At 37.6% G+C, this 19275-nt stretch overlaps 3 protein-coding genes across 5 annotated transcripts; 1 reads left to right on the forward strand and 2 right to left on the reverse strand.

Moving 5' to 3' along the window:
• Positions 1-4526: 4526 nt before the first annotated feature.
• LOC137716828 (protein SODIUM POTASSIUM ROOT DEFECTIVE 2-like) lies at positions 4527-7770 on the reverse strand. Its single transcript, XM_068456198.1, has 3 exons — positions 7046-7770; positions 5815-5890; positions 4527-4923 (listed from the first exon to the last, which is right to left on the reverse strand). The coding sequence occupies exons 1-3, from the start codon at positions 7496-7498 to the stop codon at positions 4802-4804; spliced, it is 651 nt and encodes a 216-aa protein (XP_068312299.1). The 5' UTR covers positions 7499-7770; the 3' UTR covers positions 4527-4801.
• Positions 7771-13391: 5621 nt separating this feature from the next.
• LOC137718617 (F-box/kelch-repeat protein At1g22040-like) lies at positions 13392-16979 on the forward strand. Of its 3 annotated transcripts, XM_068458164.1 has the most exons (4): positions 13392-13558; positions 14049-15510; positions 15963-16019; positions 16866-16979. In XM_068458164.1, exons 2-3 carry the CDS (start codon positions 14107-14109, stop codon positions 15987-15989), a joined length of 1431 nt encoding a protein of 476 aa, XP_068314265.1. In that variant the 5' UTR covers positions 13392-13558; positions 14049-14106; the 3' UTR covers positions 15990-16019; positions 16866-16979. The 3 variants fall into 3 exon arrangements, with proteins under 3 accessions (XP_068314265.1, XP_068314264.1, XP_068314266.1); XM_068458163.1 differs by lacking the exons at positions 15963-16019; positions 16866-16979 and having other exon boundaries at positions 14049-15783; XM_068458165.1 differs by lacking the exons at positions 15963-16019; positions 16866-16979 and having other exon boundaries at positions 14055-15783.
• LOC137718618 (aminotransferase ALD1, chloroplastic-like) lies at positions 15999-19275 on the reverse strand. Its single transcript, XM_068458166.1, has 9 exons — positions 19145-19275; positions 19010-19035; positions 18794-18861; positions 18199-18315; positions 18009-18071; positions 17674-17778; positions 17508-17558; positions 16872-17402; positions 15999-16789 (listed from the first exon to the last, which is right to left on the reverse strand). Exons 1-9 carry the CDS (start codon positions 19222-19224, stop codon positions 16496-16498), a joined length of 1335 nt encoding a protein of 444 aa, XP_068314267.1. The 5' UTR covers positions 19225-19275; the 3' UTR covers positions 15999-16495.

Raw genomic sequence — 19275 nt, forward strand, 5'->3', positions numbered from 1 at the left:
CAAGTACATTGTTTTAATGACAATTTGCGTGTCAACAAGAGCAAATATATAAGGACACATGAGAGAACTAATCCAAAACACCACCATGACAATGTACTCGTGCTTAGAGGTGGATGCACATTGGGACCTAGGTGGTTCCAGGACCACTTGGAGTTCAAAAATAGACATGTGAAGGTCTTCTAAAGACCCTCCGAATGTTTTGTATGAGTTCCTATTTACTTACTAAGTACTTGATGTAATACATGCTAAGTATATCTCAACAAGTTGCGTGAACAATACTCGACAAATTCTCTCGATATCATTCATTAAGCGTTCAACGAAACACCTAAATGAATAAACTGATTTTTTTTTTTTTTTTTACGCGCTTTGTAAGCTATTTCTATCTAGAAAACTTAGAACCACCCAAAATTCAAAATTCGAACCCTAAATGTGCGAATGCTCGTGCTATACAAATCCCTCCAAGTCAAGAAATTAAAAGTACTGCAAGGCAAGACGACAGTTTATGATTCAACGCTGACCAAATTACACAGTACTAACAAAGAATATCACATCATCTTATATATCATGCATATATATATATAGCACTACCTCGATGGTTGTTATGGAGAAAACGCGTTTTGTTTAGGAGTTACCGCTACTTAGCAATTTATTTTCTTCTTTCGCTGACCGTTTCTTCCTTAGACACGTTCCCTTAATCCATTTTTTAATGGTTGGATTATGATATAATTAAATATTATACAAAGATGGGATATGTTACTTTGTATATATTAGCCTTAACCCACATAACTCTTTTCCCATGCATTTCCAGAATCTTCACATAGCCATGAATACTTCTCTGCTAACTTCAAGCTGCGAAAACCCTAGCACAAGTGCTGCAGCTGCTAACCCTAAACCTTTTCTAACTTGTCATGCACGCAAAGTCACTAAAATTACATGCAGAGCCACAAATAATTACGAGAGCGATAGTACTAATCGTACCAATTTCTACAAACTACTTAATTTGAGTCCGAATACTAACACGAGCAAAGACGAGATCAAGCGAGCTTACAGAAGCATGACGCTTCGCTATCATCCAGATGTATGTCACGATCAACATTATTCCAATATTTCCACCGAGCGATTTGTGCAACTGAACGAGGCTTACAAGACGCTATCGGATCCTCTGTTGCGCGATAAATATGATTACATGTTGGGTTTGAAAGATTATTGTAGGAGCAGCACCTTCAATATGGATAATTCTATTAGATATGATCAAGGTGCAGAAAATAGATGGCGCCAACAAATTCTTGAGTTGAACAGAAGGTCACAAAAGGAAGGATCGTGGGCCAGCAGAATAAGGAGAGGTCGCGATATTTCAACTATGGACTAGCTATTCCATCTCCTAGTCGTTTCATTCATTCAATCACATATTTCCTTTTTACTAAATTCTTGGACCAGTTCTGTACTGGCATAATAGTTTTTTTTTTTTTTTTTTCATTTGGTCAAATTGATTCTGGAAAATTATGGGGCCGATCTACTTCTTTACGATTTTTTTTCTTATTCATATTAATAATTTAATACTAATATTCTTGAGATTTACAAGTCAATGTATTAATGACACACCCCGTCCCGAAGGAGGGCATGCTGGCCGTCACGTGAGAGTGACGTAACCATTTGCACAGTTCGGAAGCTTTAAAATATACTACTTCTAAAATGAAACACCCGAAGGTGAGTCCTTATTTGGTCCATTCTGTCAGAACACCGTTGAATTTCCTCGTAGTCACCACACCTTTGTAATTCTTGAACCTGGAGGGGCGCAAAACAAAATTGAGTGGGTCAGTAAAACAATTCTTTTCCAATTCCAAACACTTCTCAAAACTTTGTAACCCCTCTCCGTAAAACCTGTATACTTTCTCAGAAAATAAACATATATACGTATGTATAGATATGCCAGTCATGCTCAAGGGTATATCATTCATGCTCAAGAATATGTCATGTCGGAAACTCATAATGGAATGTAAGTGCTCAAGCATAATTCACATCAGTAACATATAATCTGGCAGCCGGGAGTCACCTAACGTGACCTGTACGGCTGCATATAGAGCTCAAATCTCAACTCAATATCTGAATCTGCACACGAGTCGGAACCACCTAACGTGGTCTGTACGACAGGCTGGGTGTAATATATATGTATGCTCTAGTGCTACGATCACGTGAAGCTGTGCGATAAATCGCGGGTCACCTACAAGTCGGAACCACCTAATGTGGTCTGTACGACAGGCTTGCACCTAACTTGGATCCAAGGCGAGCATGCGGTGCTGGTGAACATACACGTGAAGGCTGTGCCCTGGCCACGGGCGGGAGCACTAACACCGGGGGTGCAGATTATGAGCTCTCTAAGCATCTCAAGCTACTACTGAATACAAACATGAATACCACTTACCTGGCACTTACCTGTGCGCCCACAGCACCAAATACACATATATAAATGTATGCCACTACTAATGCATGTGATGATAGTATTTCAATCGTATCCCAAACGTATTTCATACGTATATCAAATGTATTTGAAATGTAGCTTACCTGGGCCTCCTCAGCACCATGCAACAGTATGCATAATTATGGTAATGCACATATTAAAATATGATGCATATATGACAGGATATTTAATTCGTATTTCTTTTAAAATACGTCAAGCATACGTATATATATATACTGAAAAATAACTGCCCACTCACTGATCACATCGACGTCTCGTAGGTCCCTGAACCTCCCCTAGCTTGGTTACATTCTTCCTCTGTATAATTTTCACCTATACAAAAAGTAACCAAATTGACGTTATTTAACGCACATACACCAAACATTCATCCATAACTTTCTCATACGTTGCTCAATTTGGGTGTATGAATATACCACGGTGATCTACACGACGTCACGAACGCGTGACAATTTTCAGAACTCAATTTGGAGCTCTCACGCGCCCCCACGTGCCCTGTTCACGCGCTGCCCACGCGCGCGTCTTCTTCCTCGCGTCGCCGGACTGGTTTCGCCGGCGGTGGGTGTTTTGCCGGAATTTCTGGGTAAATTTCAAAGTGTCATAACTTCTTCATTTCTTAACCATTTTCGACGTACTATATATCAAATTGAAGGTATTGACGAGACGAACACATCCATACCTTCCTCGACCCCTAACTCGCCGTGGATTCGCCGGAAAAGCCCTCGAAAGCTCCGGCCAACTTTGACCACGATGATCCCGACGTCCAAACTTCTCCAACGAAGTACTCCGAGGCTCCTTGGGACCTCACTAAGACATCTACAAGCTTCAAAATCCCAAAAACACGCTAGTTTAAGTTTGCATGAATAGTACCTAAATCGGATTACCTCGAATCGACATGAAAACGAAGGATTTCTCACCTGAAAATGGTATGGTTGCACTCGTACGAGCTTCACGAGTTCGATGGTGTCCTTAGTTTCTTCGATCCATCAAGGTTTGGGTGATTTGTGTGTCGTCCGTACGTTTTCAGAAGGAAGAAGAAGAAAAGGGAGCTCGGGAGAGAAAGAGAGAGAAGTGACAGAAAAGAGACAGAGAGAGAGGAAAAGAGGGAGGGAATCCCGGGAGAGAAAGAGAGTGTATGAGTGTGTGTGGTCCTACAACACCACACAACACAAAACTACACGTAAAGTAACGAACTAGGGGTAAAATTGTAATTTCAAATGTACGTTTCGATATTTCCGGGACGGGATGTCACAATTAATGTGTGAGCTGACCTTACATTACAACAAATTAATTTACAACACAGTTTTGCCCTACACTTTTGTTCCATATGGCATAGAAGATGATATATACATTTCATATATATATATATATATAGATGAATGAAATTAAAATAGACGGTTCGAATTGTTGTAAAAGATTGTGCATTTGTCATCACAAATAGTCTGCATTTCTTATAAAAAATGGGAATCTATTTCCTTGACTCCTCACAGACATCCCAACCCCTAGATACATATGGTAGACTAAGGAAGATCAGCTCGACAAGCACAAATACAACTACAAAGTCCACCCGGTGCAGATTTGGACTCGGTTCTACGACTTGGGCCTATGACCTGCAATTTCCAAGAGAATGACATCAAAAGTGCAGCAGATTACCATGTTGTGATTTATGGGGTTTTAAGCGAAAGACTTGCGATGTATTTGTAGAGTGCTCAAAGGAAAACTTTAATATTGTTACATTGTTACTTTTAAATTCTTTACTGTAACCTGAAAGTGATTTTCCAAAAACCAAATGCCTACCTCAATTGAGTGTCATTTGAAGACAATGGTCTATCACAATATTAACGTTTACAAACTCAAATTTAGGGAATTTGGATGTTTAGAAGTGTTTTTTCAGTCAGGATCGGTGTATAATATCAACCAAGATCTTTAGTCCGTTACATCTTTAGCTAATAAATTTTCAATCATATATCTAATGGCTTTTCACATAATTTATATTGTGAGCAGGTCCACTCATGAATTTTCGTTTGCCAGAACAAAAATAAAATGAAGAAACAGTACAAATTGTGCTTCGATTGTCAAACCATTGTACATCACCATCACTTTCAATTCGTGACCAGGAAAATAAAAGGAAAAAATGAAAAAGAAAAAAATATCATGTCAATATCAATAGGGCCATAGCTCACATGATCAAATGTGCACCCACATTTATGTCTTTTTATTTTTGGAAGACCTACCTCTTGGAGTAGTTACCCTTAAACAGAAGCTGATGACATATATTAAAATTGACCCATTTTCCTTCTATCTGGGGTAACCTTTGAATGGGATTCAACCGGTTAATAACTCTGCCTTCTTCACTTTTGAAATGCTCTCCACGACTCCAACTGGTGAAACGTGTCCCCTAACAGTTACCATCTTTGTCTCTAGGTCTATACTGAATGATGTAACCCCTGGTATATATACAGAATTCCAAAAACATCAATCATCAACTTCTATATCATTTAATTTCCAAAATTTTATCTATAAATTTAGTCTCTCTAGCATTACCCTTCTTAAAAATGTTAAATAATAAATTGCAAGGATAAACAAAAAAGAAACAAAAATTGTTTAGTGAAAAGTACGCTTAGTAAACCAACTTTAGGAGATTTTAGTGTAATTTATCGAATTTACAAAAGTTTTGAAAAAACATGATAAATTTTAAAGGGTGTCAACTGAAATGGTCGAGGATCCTCTCCGGATCCTCTTTGTGGGTATCTGGAGGATCAACCGTACATTGTGCGATCAATTTTCATTAGGTACTGTTTATATTTAATTTTAAATAAAAAATTTAAAATGATTTCTAACTGCACAATGTACGATGAATGGACACGATTAATTAATCCATTGGATCCACACAAATAGAATCCGTATGGGATCCTATTCCAATTGAAATAACTCATAACTAAGATTGGTCCCTCCCTTTGAAGGACATATAAGTGAACCAAACCTTCTAAAAGAAAATTAAACACAATAGAATTAAGGAGGACCACTACAAAAAAAAATTATAAAAAATAAGGTCTGGTTGCCTATAATTTTGCCTTACAACATTCCGTCAGGCAATGTTTGTCGCACAAAACACGCCACTTAAGCATTTGCCTAACGAAATTATAATTTCGTCGAGTAAACAAAGTTTGCTCAACGACATTATTTCGTTAAGCAGAGGGCGTTGACCGACTTGGCCTGATTCGTTGGGCAAAATTTCGTCAAGCAAATGGTAAATTTTGATGGTGACCCTAAGAAAAAAAAGTCTACATATTATTAATGTGATATTTATTTAAGATCGATAAAATATTAAAACGTACCTTCCATTTTAGAGAGATGTTTCTTCAATTTACCAGCACATCCATGGCAATGAATAGAAACTCTCATAACAACCACCTGCATATATATGTAACCAACACCTTAAACTACATTATCCCTTAATTGCTTTCTTATAAACTTGTTTGACTATTGATTTACCTTTTGTTTTCTTTTCTTTTTTTGGGCAGGAAGGAAAGTAATTATGGTTGACAATACAAGTCAAGATTTGTGAGAAACGGGTCACAAGACTCACAACAACTTGCTAATGACGCTGACATAATTACTTCATAACTTGCATTTCACCGCGTAGGATTGGTGTAAGTGTATTACTTTACAAATTGCTTTGATTATATAATCATTGGAACCATTCGTTAGGTTATCTATATTAAGTGATGATGTAAATATCGTTAATATATAATGTCCTTAATGTTAAGTGATGACGTGGACAAATATAAACTTATTTTCAATAACACGTCATTTTTAGAGTTTTAAATCTGCAACATGGACCCCTATTAGCAAAGACAAACACTAAACTTGTCTTGTTAATAGGGGTCAGTTTAGGGATCTAGAGTTCTATAGATGACGTGATAGTGAAACTCGCTTCAATACTTGTTCAGGTCATCAATTAATGTTGTAGACCTAATTGATGTTTAAGTTGTCATACGTTAGGTAATTATTCAGAATGTTTTGAAAATGTATGACTAATTTAAAATTGGATCCAGATCCTCTCCGGATGTATGGATCCGGGGCCTAAGGATCAATTGATCCAACCCGTTGAAATTTGATCAAACGGCTACAATTATTATAACTTTTAGTGAAACCCCATGTTTGTAATCGTTAGATCAAGTTTCAACAGGCCGGATCAATTGATCTCTAGGCTCAGGATCCTTAGATCCAGAGAGGATCTGGATCCTTTAGAATTACCCTTTAAAGTTGAGTAGTTATCAGTACTCAACTCTATATTATACTATCTACAGATCATATAGTCATTGTTACCCAAAAAACAAAAGAATGAAAATAAAGTTCTTGTGGAGGGCCTGGCCTTGCAGTCTGGTTGCTTGCTTTCAATTCAGTACTGGATCAGTCTGTGGGCCTAATCTATTTCAACTGATTGATTGAAATCTGGGATAAAGGTGTTTGAGAATTTTTGCGTAAGACTAGACTGTCTAAGACTCTACAGTTGGAAAAATATTAAAAGTTGCTGATGGTTTGCAAATAAATATGTCATTTTACCTGGAAGACATTGTCGGCGGATGACGACGGTGGTAGTAAATCTGGATCAGATGATGGTAGTTTCCGGGTCGACTTTGACATTGGCCGCTGATCATGGTGGTTAAGAATACTGCTGGTACTACCAGCGCTTCGTCTGCGACTGTGGTAGTGGGACGTCTCATGGCCATGAGCTGGGGGAGTAGTATCGAGGAGCCTGGAGTAGTAGTAGTGACCGCCGCCGCCACCATTATTAGTACTAGTTGATCTTCTCATCATCATGTAATTCACATGGCCAGCACTGTGATTGTGGCGGACACTGGTAGCTGCAGCTGGTCTTGTCGGCGGTGGCACGATAACTGAGCGAGCATCAGACATGCACACCGCAGTTGCTGCTTGAGACTGACACATGAACCCCCTCATCATCATCTTCTTCTTCATCTTCTCCTTAGTACTGCTGCTGCTTTTCATGTTCATGATATATAATTGGTTGCGAATTAGTAACGCAAACTAACAGAGAGAGAGAGAGAGGGAGTGCGTCTGTGTGTATGATAACTAAGTTCTGTAAAAGGTAGCAGTGAATAATATAGATGAGAGATGCGCGGAGGAAAGGGAAAAACTTACATAACACTAGTACTGTAACATGCTGTCTTTATGACTTAGCTAACAGATTTTGGCAGCATTGCACTGCAAGTCTGCAACTGCCTCTGCCAGACGGTGTAATTTTATTTCTAGTACTAAATGTAGCCTACCAGGCACTGTGTTTTGAATGACTTCACCATCCTGTCATTTTCTCTGTTTAATGTACTTCACAATTCACTGTTTATCTTAAGTTGTATATATATTTCGGGATTTTTTTTAAGTGCTCCATAGTGTCAGTTTTCTGAATACTTTAACTATTAATTTTTTGTTTAAAAATGTAAAAATTAAAATTTAACGTTTATAACATCCGAGGTATCAGATACTCTAAAATACTTAAAAGAATTTGTTATATCTCTACAGAGCTAGTTGGCTATTTCCTGCATCGATCCAATACCCACATATCACGTATCCTTGCTGTGTAAACGTCCCACATCTTCACTAAATGCTACCTGCAGCAAAACCAGAATGGGCCTAGATTGATGATTATATATGGAATGGAAAGGTAAGCTAGTTACAGCCAACCCTAGTACAAACATTCTATGGTGCTATGGCGTACTGTATTTAGGGATTGTTAACCGTTTTAAATATTTATTTTTGTATTTTTGAACAAAGTTCTAATGGTTAACAAGTGACTACTGCCATTTAATATTACGGTCTAGTGATATTTCTCTTCATTTGTAAGTGAGAGGTCTTAGGTTTGATTTTCGCGTAAAGGCGAATTTGAACAAAATTATTGCTAGCCCATTGTGAGGTTAAGCCCACCCCTCCTCTTTAGTGTAGATAATATCGTTTGTTCAAAAAAATAGTAACTACTGAAAGCATAAGTGATGAGTCAATTTCATATTATATATTTTACCTTATTCTTAGTATGTTTTTGTAATTATTTTGGAAGAATTTTAATAATTTGAATTGTATTTTCAATATAGGACTTTCAACTTCCTCTGGAGCAAAACATGGTCAAATGGACGAATTTTGAAGTAATTCTAGTTGAACGACGTTCGTGAGTCAGTTAGCTTGATTGTATCAAAATATCAGATTTTTCTACCAAGCGATGATTTTCTGGCAATAAAATAAAGGAGCAATGCGCGGTGCTGGAATAGTGACGTTTTGGGGGGCTTGACTTGCATTTTTGGAGCCCAAGATGACCTCGGATGGGTTCGTGGCCTTTTGGAGATGTGTTCAAAACGTCTTGATCTTCAAAACAAGCTATTATGGGCTGGACTTGGAGGAGATTTAAGGCTAAAACGTGGTTGGACAATGTCTGTGCAGATTCTCCTAGTTTAATTAGGACTTTATTTTCTAAGATATTTTATTATTATTTAGTTTCCTAGTTGGAATAAAGGACCTCGTTTTTAGGGTTTGTGCAATGGCTTAGCAAATATATTGCTTTGCCGTTCTTAGTCTCTTCTACGCTTTCTTTTATGCAACTTCGGAGACAAAGAGTAATTGCTAGGGTTCTTGGAGATTTTCTACTTTAAGGTGTTTTCATTCCTTTTATTCTTAATAATATTTTCTATGATTTCAATTATGAATATGCGTAACTAATTCCTTTTGCTAGGACGAAGCCTTGAGCCTTAGTATGAATATGTAATTTTTATTTAATTGCTTATGATTGATTGCATGCATACTTTGAATTATTAATCACCATAATTAAAACTATCTAATTGTCTTAATGCCTAATCACCATTAGGATCTTTAGAAAGGTAATTTGATGTAATTTTGGTTGGAAGGTTCCTTGAAATTGACACTGGCTTCTTGTGATTAATAATTGTAATTTCACTTAGGATGAACACCACGTCTTAAGGGTTGCATGGTTTTTCAGAGGGTTTTCATAAAGCATAATGAGTCTCTCATGTTTAGATTTGATCCGAATGTCCGGACGGGTTGCATGTTAGATATAAATTCTATGTTGGAGGTTCCGAGTAGAATATAAATTAGGAAAACCTAACCTTCAAAGTGGCACGTGTAGATCATAAGTAATTGGTAAAAATACATAGGATTGCTAGGTGACGGTGGAACCCTAATGCTTTTATAAATTGGTATTTAAAACTCTTTTCTTTTATCATATTTGTTTGTAATTAAAATTCGTTTTTAATATTACTCAAGTCTAAAATCTCTTTCTCAACTTTTAATTTTAAGTATTTAATTAGGAATTATTTTTGCATAAACTATCCAAATAGTCCTTGAGGAGAACGACCTTGCATGAGCATATGTACTAAAACATCCTTGTATTCTTGCTAGTATTTCATGTGTTTTTATCCCTACTTTTATAGGTGGTAAAAATCCTATCAATAAGCATAATCTCGACCCTAGTAAATATTAATTTTTGTATTTTAAAACAAAGTTCTATTGAAAGCATAATCTCGACCTCAGTGACGACTTAGTTTGCAAATTAATTATACATGTGTTACCGGAGTAGTCAAAATACTTACCTTCAATTTGGATAAAGAAATTTAAGATTTCTATAAGGACATGTTTGTATGGTAGTTTAATCTGAGAATAATTTTATGAGAGAGTAACATTAAAAACGTGTCTAGTATCAAAATCTAAAATGGAAAAAATTAACGAATTTCATGACGCTTAGCGTCATGAAGGAAAAAGGATGACGCATCTTATGCGTCATGTACATTAAAATCTGTAGTAGTGGTTGGTTGCAATCTTTTTGTAATATAAATTTTAGCACAGATGCGCTTGTTGTTAGGATGGTGGTTGCCATGGCGGTGGTTCGGGGCAGTGGTGCCAATGGTGGTAGGATTTTTTTTGTTACAAAAGTCTGGGAGGAAGCAATTAATGTTGGTGGGAATGATGGCAGCGATGACACGTAAAAGGGGGGGAGGGGGTTGGTGGTGGTGATGGAAATGGTGGTTGGGAGATAGTGGGTGTGAACACAAAACCTCTTCAGCCTCATTAAACAATGCAACTGTGACCTACTAGCGTATAAGGACCTCTTGAAGAAGTCCACAAACAAGAATACAGGGCCTAGCTATGAGGCCCTCAACACCAACCCAATAAGCGCCAGTACCGAGCGCCCGCACCTTGAGTTTTTGAAAGTAGTGGAACGCTCAGCTTGAACATTTCCCGACACAAAGTTGTAAAGATAGGCCTACTCAGGTGTCAACTTTACGTTACGTGTGTGGATCATGTACCCAAAAGTATATTAATATTTTCCCTTAATCACTTAAGTTGCAAGGATTTGTTACACGCTCATTAGACTACTTTATAGAGTTTTTTTAGAGGAGGATGACATTAGCACTTCAAATTTATAAAAACACAAGAAAAAGAAATTGAATAGAGATGAGTGCACGATAACCTTTTTAGAGTACCAACCCTAAAGAAAATAATGGAAGATTCTAAGTTCAATATTTGTAAGTTGTAAATCTGCTTGATCGTGAGACAGATATGATACAATTCTCAACTAGGCTCATCCGATCCTGAAAAAGATGAATAACTCTAATTCGTCACTAGTTGTGCCCCATTCAATAGTCAAATTTTAGTTTGTATTTGGGTTAAAATTAACCCAAAGAAATGTAAGGAGATTAAGAGTGAATGTATAGGGTTTAGTTACAATTGGGGGAGCAAGCAGATTAATTCCTAACCTAAGTAACAACGAATGAGGTGGAGACATAAGTTAAGATGTGGATTGCGTTGCAGGGAATCAAATGAATTTGGACTCGAGTCGAGTGCACTACAACTAATATGCTCAGCTTGAACCGTTTCCGAGCGTTCAGATCGAGTGACGGACTGGATAAAAGGACGTGAATCGCTATGATAAATTGAATCACGCCAATATATATTGAATTTTTAATGTGCATTGGCTCATGCCAATATGATCTAAACTCAACATACATTAAATTTTTATGGTACATTGACTCACGTCAACATGACGTGATAACATTTCAACGTCTTAAAAGATGAGTAACTTCATGCTACGTGTAGATTATACTTAACCTAAAAGTTTGTCAACATTTTCCCTTAACCACTTAAGTTGTAAGTGATTTCTACACCCTTATTAAACTACTTTATAGAGTTAGGAAGATATCATTAACACTTTAAATTTATAAAAACACAAGAAAATTCTTTTTTGAATCAAGACGAGTACACGATAACATTTTTAGAGTACCAACAAAACCAAATTTTAGTTTGTACTTGGGTTAAAATTTGTCTTAAAAGATGAGTAACTTCATGCTACGTGTAGATTATACTTAACCTAAAAGTTTGTCAACATTTTCCCTTAACCACTTAAGTTGTAAGTGATTTCTACACCCTTATTAAACTACTTTATAGAGTTAGGAAGATATCATTAACACTTTAAATTTATAAAAACACAAGAAAATTCTTTTTTGAATCAAGACGAGTACACGATAACATTTTTAGAGTACCAACAAAACCAAATTTTAGTTTGTACTTGGGTTAAAATTATCCTAAAGAAACGTAAGCAGATTATTTCATTAGCCGACCTGGCCAAAGATTCATAGGCCAAAATATAGCGCGTTTTGACACAAAAACTGTCTCTAACTAAGGGCTAGGCCAAAGGGCTTGTGGACCCTATCAGGCCATAATTCATCCACCAAGCCAGTGGGCTGGCCAAAAGAAGCCAACCTGATTGCAACAGCCCAAACCCATTCCAACAGTAACCTGGCGTCAACATGACGCCAGCTAGCAACGGCTAGCTGATGTCAGGTTATCGTTGGAATTTGAATATTTTTTTTTTGGCGAAATTTAAAATAAATAAAAAAGAATTATAATATTTTTTCCTATAAATACCTAAGTCATTTCTACACTATTTCTCACATCTTTTTCACCACCATACTATCTTACTTCATTTTAATATGTTCGAAAACTTTATTTTAATATAGTAATTTAATTCAATTAAATAATAAATTACTGAGGGGGCTAAATAGCCCCCTTCAATTAGAGATGGATTTTTTTGTAAACGGGCTATGTTTTGGCCTATGACCCTTTCGGTTGGAGATGATATATAAATATGGTCTGACACTGTTCATTAAAAATAATTTCTTGCTGGGCTATAGGGCTAAACATGGTCCTTTGACCCCCTTTCGGTTAGGCCTTCTCCAATTGACCTGGCCAAAGGGCTATAGGAAAAAAAAATAGCCAATTTTGACACGAAAACCGTCTTCAACTGAGAGTTAGGCCAAAGGTCTTGTGAGCCCCACTCGACTATACCCCATTCCACCAGGCCAGCGGGCTAGCCATAATCAACCAGCTAGCATGATTCCCCCAACCCAAACACATGCTACCTGACGTCAGATTACTGTTGGAAATTTGTTTAGATGAAATTTAAAAAAAAATTCTAATTTTTTTTTCTATAAATACCTAAGTCATTTCTACACGATTTCTCACATCCTTTTTACCATTCCATACTATCTTACCTCATTTTATTTCAATTCTACACCAATTTTTCACATCATTTTCATTATATAAAGATAAAAATCTGGATGTTTATTCATTGAGTGACAAGTGACACTCAAAATATATCCAAAAATCTTATTTTAATATGATAATTTAATTCAATTAACCATATTAATTCAATTAAAATAATAAATTATTGAATGGGCTAAAAAATAGCCCCCTTCACTTGGAGATGAGTTTTTTTGTCAAACAGGCTATATTTTGTCCTATAGTCCTTTGACCCCCTCATTTAAAAATGATATAAAATATAATCTGACATTGTTTATTAAAAAAATAATTTATTACAACGCTATAAGACCTGGACCGCGTTGCAGGGAATCAGATACGTTTCGCGGCGCACGCAAACAAAGTGACAAACAAAGCAAAACAGAAGCGGGAGAAGAAACTGAGGGTTTCCAATGAATTTTGCTTCACCTCACTATTAAACTTGGGGTTGGAGGGAAGCACCCAGATTCCATTTCCCAGGTGATCCACCGCTCTCGATTCCCTTTCTCCTTTTTATTTATTTGATTTTTTTTTTTTTTTTCCTTCCAATTTTGTTGATTGTGTGAAGTGAAACGATTGAATTTTGATTCCAATTGCATCAAATTTTTTACTTTAGTTGGTGGCCGAGAAAAATTGAGGCAAACAAAACGGATTGGGAATTTGTGAATTTGTTTGCGAATTTCGGCCTGAAAATTTGATCTTGTGAACCAATTTTCGGCCTGAAAAATCTTAACAACCATTGATATTGTCAACGGAAATATATCTTACATAGATTAAGCTGACCTGTATGCTGGAAATCGGCACTTTCGATGATTTGGTGTCTTGAATTCAAGGTGGCAATTTACTGTTTTAAGGTCAATTTTTCATTTATCTGCATTGCATTTTGTTACTTATGATTATTTGCATTCGATATTGATTCTCGATTTCTCATGCCAAAGTTTTTTTATTTGTTTGTTCGGTGTGCTTGTAGTTGTAGATATATAGGATTGGTAAAACTGTAATTGAAGAGGTTGAAGGAAGGTACTCTAATGGGGGCTAGATTGAGCTTGAACCATTCCAAGACTAGGGTCGGTGAACCGTCTCAAGATTTACGTAGTGCATCTTGCAAGAGGCCGAGGTTGTCCCCAAGCTTTTACGACGAAAACCCGAGATTGATTCCCTGCCTTCCTGACGAGATATCTATTCAGATTCTTGCTAGAATTCCTAGGATCCACTATATGAAGCTAAAGTCTGTTTCGAGGACCTGGAAAGCCACCGTTACAAGTGCTGAACTCTTCTCTTTGAGAAAAGAGCTAGGAACAACGGAGGAATGGCTCTACATGTTAACAAAGGTCCAAAATGATAAGCTCATATGGTATGCACTTGATCCTATGGCCGGAAGATGGCAAAGGTTGCCACCTATGCCTAATGTTACTCTGGAAGATGAATCTAGGAAAGGTTTAACTGGCCAGAGATTGTGGAATATGGCAGGCTCCAGTATCAGAATTGCGGATGCCGTCATGGGTTGGCTTGGGAGGAAAGATTCACTAGATCGAATGCCTTTTTGTGGTTGCTCTATTGGGGCTATTGATGGCTGCCTCTATGTGCTAGGGGGATTTTCCAAGGCTTCGGCCCTGAGATGCACATGGCGGTACAATCCAGTTAAAAATACTTGGAGTGAATCAAGTCCAATGTCAATTGGTAGAGCTTATTGTAAAACTGGCATCTTAAACGATAAGCTTTATGTTGTTGGAGGTGTTACAAGGGGTCATGGTGGATTGACCCCTCTTCAATCAGCTGAAGTATTTGATCCAAAAACAGGTGTGTGGTCTCAAATACCAAGCATGCCTTTTATGAAAGCTCAGGTGTTACCAACTGCATTTTTGGCTGATCTGCTGAAGCCTATTGCTACCGGAATGACTTCATACAGGGGAAGGTTGTTCGTTCCCCAGAGTTTATACTGCTGGCCATTTTTTGTTGATGTTGGAGGAGAGGTTTATGATCCAGAGGCAAATTCATGGGTTGAAATGCCAATTGGTATGGGCGAGGGTTGGCCTGCGAGGCAGGCAGGGACGAAAATGAGTGTCACAGTTGATGGCGAATTGTATGCACTGGATCCTTCTAGTTCTCTTGACAGTGCAAAGATCAAGGTATACGATTACCAAGCTGATGCCTGGAAGGTTGTTGCAGAAGATGTTCCAATTCGTGACTTCACTGAATCAGAGTCTCCCTATTTGCTTGCTGGATTGCTGGGGAAGCTTCATGTAATCACAAAGGATGCAAATCACAAAATTGCTGTTCTGCAGGCTTCAGTGCAGGACCATTTTGTGTCAAGCTCAGTAGCTTCATCCTCATCACACAATGACCCCCATGAAGATGTTGAACGACCAGCAGAATCAGAACGAGATTTCTGGAAAGTAATTGCCACAAGGAGTGCACGGGCTGCTGAACTGGTTAGTTGTCTAGTCCTTGATGTTTGATGTTTTGGATTCCCTTAAGATTTTGAATATGGCTCAAGACTTGAAAAATGTTTCGGTTGATGTAATCGCTGTAAGCTATCTTACTCTTTTTTTCTGTCGGAAGTTTGAAACTAGTATCAGTGCATTGTGATAGCTCCTTACTGGATGTAATCATTCTATATTTGACCATTATGTTCAAAATTATAAAGGTTCAGGATATAGTGTATATAAGACCTGCTGTCTCAAGCTATTTTCTTTCCCGTTTGATGAATTTTGTTTTGACTTAATTTCCCCAGATCTGCAGTTAGTTCAATTATCTCTAGGCTGCATTAAAAACACATTTTTAGCATTTTCTTTATCTTGATAGCGGTGCATCGGATTGTTGATGCATTTCTACTGACATAGATTGTAAAGTTATTTAAGAATTACTTTATTTTGAGGTGCAGACCTTCATCCCCTGGCATTTATCGTGAGTTGAAGCGATGTGGCCAGTAATTAAAATGGTGAGTGACATAAATATGTCAGCAAATCTTCGTAACATTTTCTTAGAGAAACAATATATGTGGTTTTAGTTGTTCATATCAGTCGGTTTCTTTTGTACGAAAGTACGTAATGAATATTTTTGTCAAAGTTTTGCTTATCCATGTGCCTCGTTCCTTTGAGATTGATTGCTCTACTTCTGTGACAAGACTGTTTAATTCAAGGGTAACTGTAGCCAAGCAACTTAATATTTAGAAAAGCCCACACACACTCTCAACGACATATATAACATTAACATTAGATAGAAAATATGATAAATCACATTCTCATCCAACTTGTTGCCCGTGCCACGAATCATTATTGGTTTAGTAATTATTCCCTCTCATAAAATGAAGCCTCTAAGTTGTAACGTAGAACATCTAGCGGGCCTAGCCATCCCAGTGGTGCCATGGATACTGATTGTGAATAGATGAAGTGAGAAATAGGGTGTTCCTAATTCCTATAGAAATAGGGTTTTAAGCCTAGCTGCGGCCTCTAGGATACACTCTCTGTGGCCAAAAGCACTAAGTCTCAGGAACCCTTCACCTGACGGACCAAATCCAGATCCCGGCACTGTAATTATGTGTGTTTCCTCAAGAATGTCTTTGCATACATCCCAAGAAATTGAGCCTGGAAAGTGCACCCAAATGTAGGGAGCATTTGCACCGCCGTATACTTGTAAACCAACAGAAGCCAGTGCTTCACCCAGTATATTTGCATTCCCCATGTAGTAGTCAACCAGAGAATTCACAGCCTGAAACCGCAAAATGTGAATTTGCAGACATGTACCTTGTTTGGAAGTTATTTATTTATTTTATATATATATAAAGGTTTACCTTGAAGCCCTGCGAGGAAAGACAGGCGAGTCCACCAGCTTGAGCAACATTGGACGCCCCATTGAAGCAAGTGCAGACAATGCGATTAAAGTCATGTATAACAGGAAATCCATTTGAGTATAAGAGCTCGTCAGGCACAACTGTCCAGCCTAGACGGACACCGGTGAAGCCAGCAAACTTGGAGAATGATGATATTTCGATTGCGACCTGTCTAGAACCAGGGATTTCAAAAATGGAACGAGGGCAGTGATCGTCTTGTACATAAGACGAATAAGCAGAGTCGAAGATGATAATGGATCCATTGTCCCTGGCAAACTTGACAAGAAGCTCCAATTGCTTCCTGGTTGCTGCATGACCAGTGGGGTTGTTTGGAGAGCAGAAGAAGATAACATCTGCTCTTGGAGTGGTTGCCAAGTCGGGAAAGAAGTTATTTTCGGGTCCACAGTTCATGTACTCAATGCTCCCATACCTCCCGCCATCGCCTTTAAGATCTCCAGCCTGACCTATTATCACACTTGAGTCGATGTAAGCCTGCCAGTGCCATGTATCGGATCAGGTACCATTCGTTCATTCTTCCTTCGGAATAATTCAACTACGCATTCGTTGATTGTGAACAAGATTAACATAACAACTTACCGGAAAGGATGGATCCTGCACGGCTATGGTCACTTTGGAACCCAGCAGCAACTGTAACACACAAACAATTCATAAATTTGTATTACTGCAATGCCCTTTGCTTCTAGCGTTGAACGGAATATGATAACGAGCTTTCATCCACCGAACTTAGATGGTAATCGAGTACCTGAAGCCGAGTAATGTCACACTGCGCTCCATCGGATACGAAAACTTCTGTGTCTTTTATCTGCAGATCCTTATAGAAGGCTTTTACAATTGCCTTCCGCAATGCCTACACAATTTAGGTAATTAGCAAGCGCGTGCGCAAACATATATGTATAGAGTGAGACAAAAAGGAGCAACGTTTTTTTGCTAGACTTATATTTGACTTTAGTAAAAACTAACGTAACCAATATTTGAGATTCACAATCTGACAAGAGAACAACGGTCGGAGCCCAGGGCCGGAAAGCAAAAGAAAAAATGGTGAATGCAAGCAAGCAGTTTAGGGTATTAGTATAGTACCTTGTGGCCTTGCTCAGGTCCATACCCTGTATAGCCATCAGCGGTGGAAAGGGCATTTGCATACTGCAAAAACACCAAAAACCCCTAAAATATTAAGACATTGAAAATAAAGTCCACCCAAATCTTTTCTTTTCTTTTCTTATTGCTCCTCTTCTTCTGTAATCTGTATGATTCAGTGGAAATTACTAACATTAGCCATGGTCGACGTGATGATTTGGGGTACTGGTTCCGTTGTGTCGCCGATTCCGAGGCTTATCAACTTTGCATTCGGGTACTTCTCGATGTGTTCAAGCTCCAGCCTTGAAATCTAAATTTATACATACGTATACATGTGTGTATATATTGTTAGCATGAAATTCTGACCGATGCAGTGTTTAAAATATCGGTATTGGTAGAATTACGATACGCAAATTTGTGAAAATATGGAAGAATATATTGATACCGATATCTGGTTGTCTTTGATAAAAATGATAGAAAATTGCTAAAAAACGTGGACATTTAGAATGAAATTGTAAGGATTCTCATATGATAGTTTGTCGATACTTAACCGATATTTCGAAAATATATACGAAATATGTCGATTTTAGCTGAAATTTAAGAGTGTATCCGATATCTTATGAAATTTAGACTTCACTCTTTTTTCATATATTTGTCTAATTTTTTGTTTTTATATTTCTAAGAAAATATCGACCGTGTCGAAAGAATTTTAACCACTAAACTAGTGTATTTAGAAACTAATCCAATTGCCAAAATTAACAAGACTGAATGAAATAACATGAAACCACCTCAGGAAACAAATAGCCATTCCGCAGCTTCTCCATGTTTGCATTGCGAGGTACCTTCGTACGACAACCTGATTTTACAGCAGTTCATATTCGTGATCAGTTTCTGAAACTTCGGTCTGACAGTTGTGATAGATGTAAAGATTGAACAATCATAATATGATACAAGGTGTGTGTGGAATAGATAATCGCGTAGTGTTGAAATCGTAAAGTTCATACCAAATCGCTCCTTTTCGATCTTGAAACTGCGTAATAACAAAAAAAATGACAAACAAAAGAAAGGTTACAATGGAGCATAAGTATTTGTGAATGCAGAAACGTGAGTGACAGATAAAAGCTCAAAGAGCAGTGCACCTGCAGGCCTGAATTCTCATCACAGGCTGCAATGTCATGGCAGCGGACATTGATGTCAAAGTTGTAGGAAACTTGTACATTTTGGATTTGGATTACTGATTGCTCCAGTCAAACTTATAGTGAAATATGCG

Source organism: Pyrus communis, chromosome 15 (assembly GCF_963583255.1).
Source record: "Pyrus communis chromosome 15, drPyrComm1.1, whole genome shotgun sequence".
NCBI classification, from domain to species: Eukaryota; Viridiplantae; Streptophyta; class Magnoliopsida; order Rosales; family Rosaceae; genus Pyrus; species Pyrus communis.

Excerpts from the sequence above, each read along its gene's own strand:
- LOC137718618 (XM_068458166.1), bottom strand. The coding sequence starts at position 19,224 with ATGTACAAGTTTCCTACAACTTTGACATCAATGTCCGCTGCCATGACA. Across the intron at positions 18,072-18,198 it reads TCACGTCGACCATGGCTAAT|TATGCAAATGCCCTTTCCAC; the intron begins GTTAGTAATTTC and ends GTGTTTTTGCAG. Across the intron at positions 17,779-18,008 it reads GACCTGAGCAAGGCCACAAG|GCATTGCGGAAGGCAATTGT; the intron begins GTACTATACTAA and ends TAAATTGTGTAG.
- LOC137718617 (XM_068458164.1), top strand. The coding sequence starts at position 14,107 with ATGGGGGCTAGATTGAGCTTGAACCATTCCAAGACTAGGGTCGGTGAA. Across the intron at positions 15,511-15,962 it reads GTGCACGGGCTGCTGAACTG|ACCTTCATCCCCTGGCATTT; the intron begins GTTAGTTGTCTA and ends TTTGAGGTGCAG.
- LOC137716828 (XM_068456198.1), bottom strand. The coding sequence starts at position 7,498 with ATGAACATGAAAAGCAGCAGCAGTACTAAGGAGAAGATGAAGAAGAAG. Across the intron at positions 5,891-7,045 it reads CCGCCGACAATGTCTTCCAG|GTGGTTGTTATGAGAGTTTC; the intron begins GTAAAATGACAT and ends ATATATATGCAG. Across the intron at positions 4,924-5,814 it reads ACATCTCTCTAAAATGGAAG|GGGTTACATCATTCAGTATA; the intron begins GTACGTTTTAAT and ends TATATATACCAG.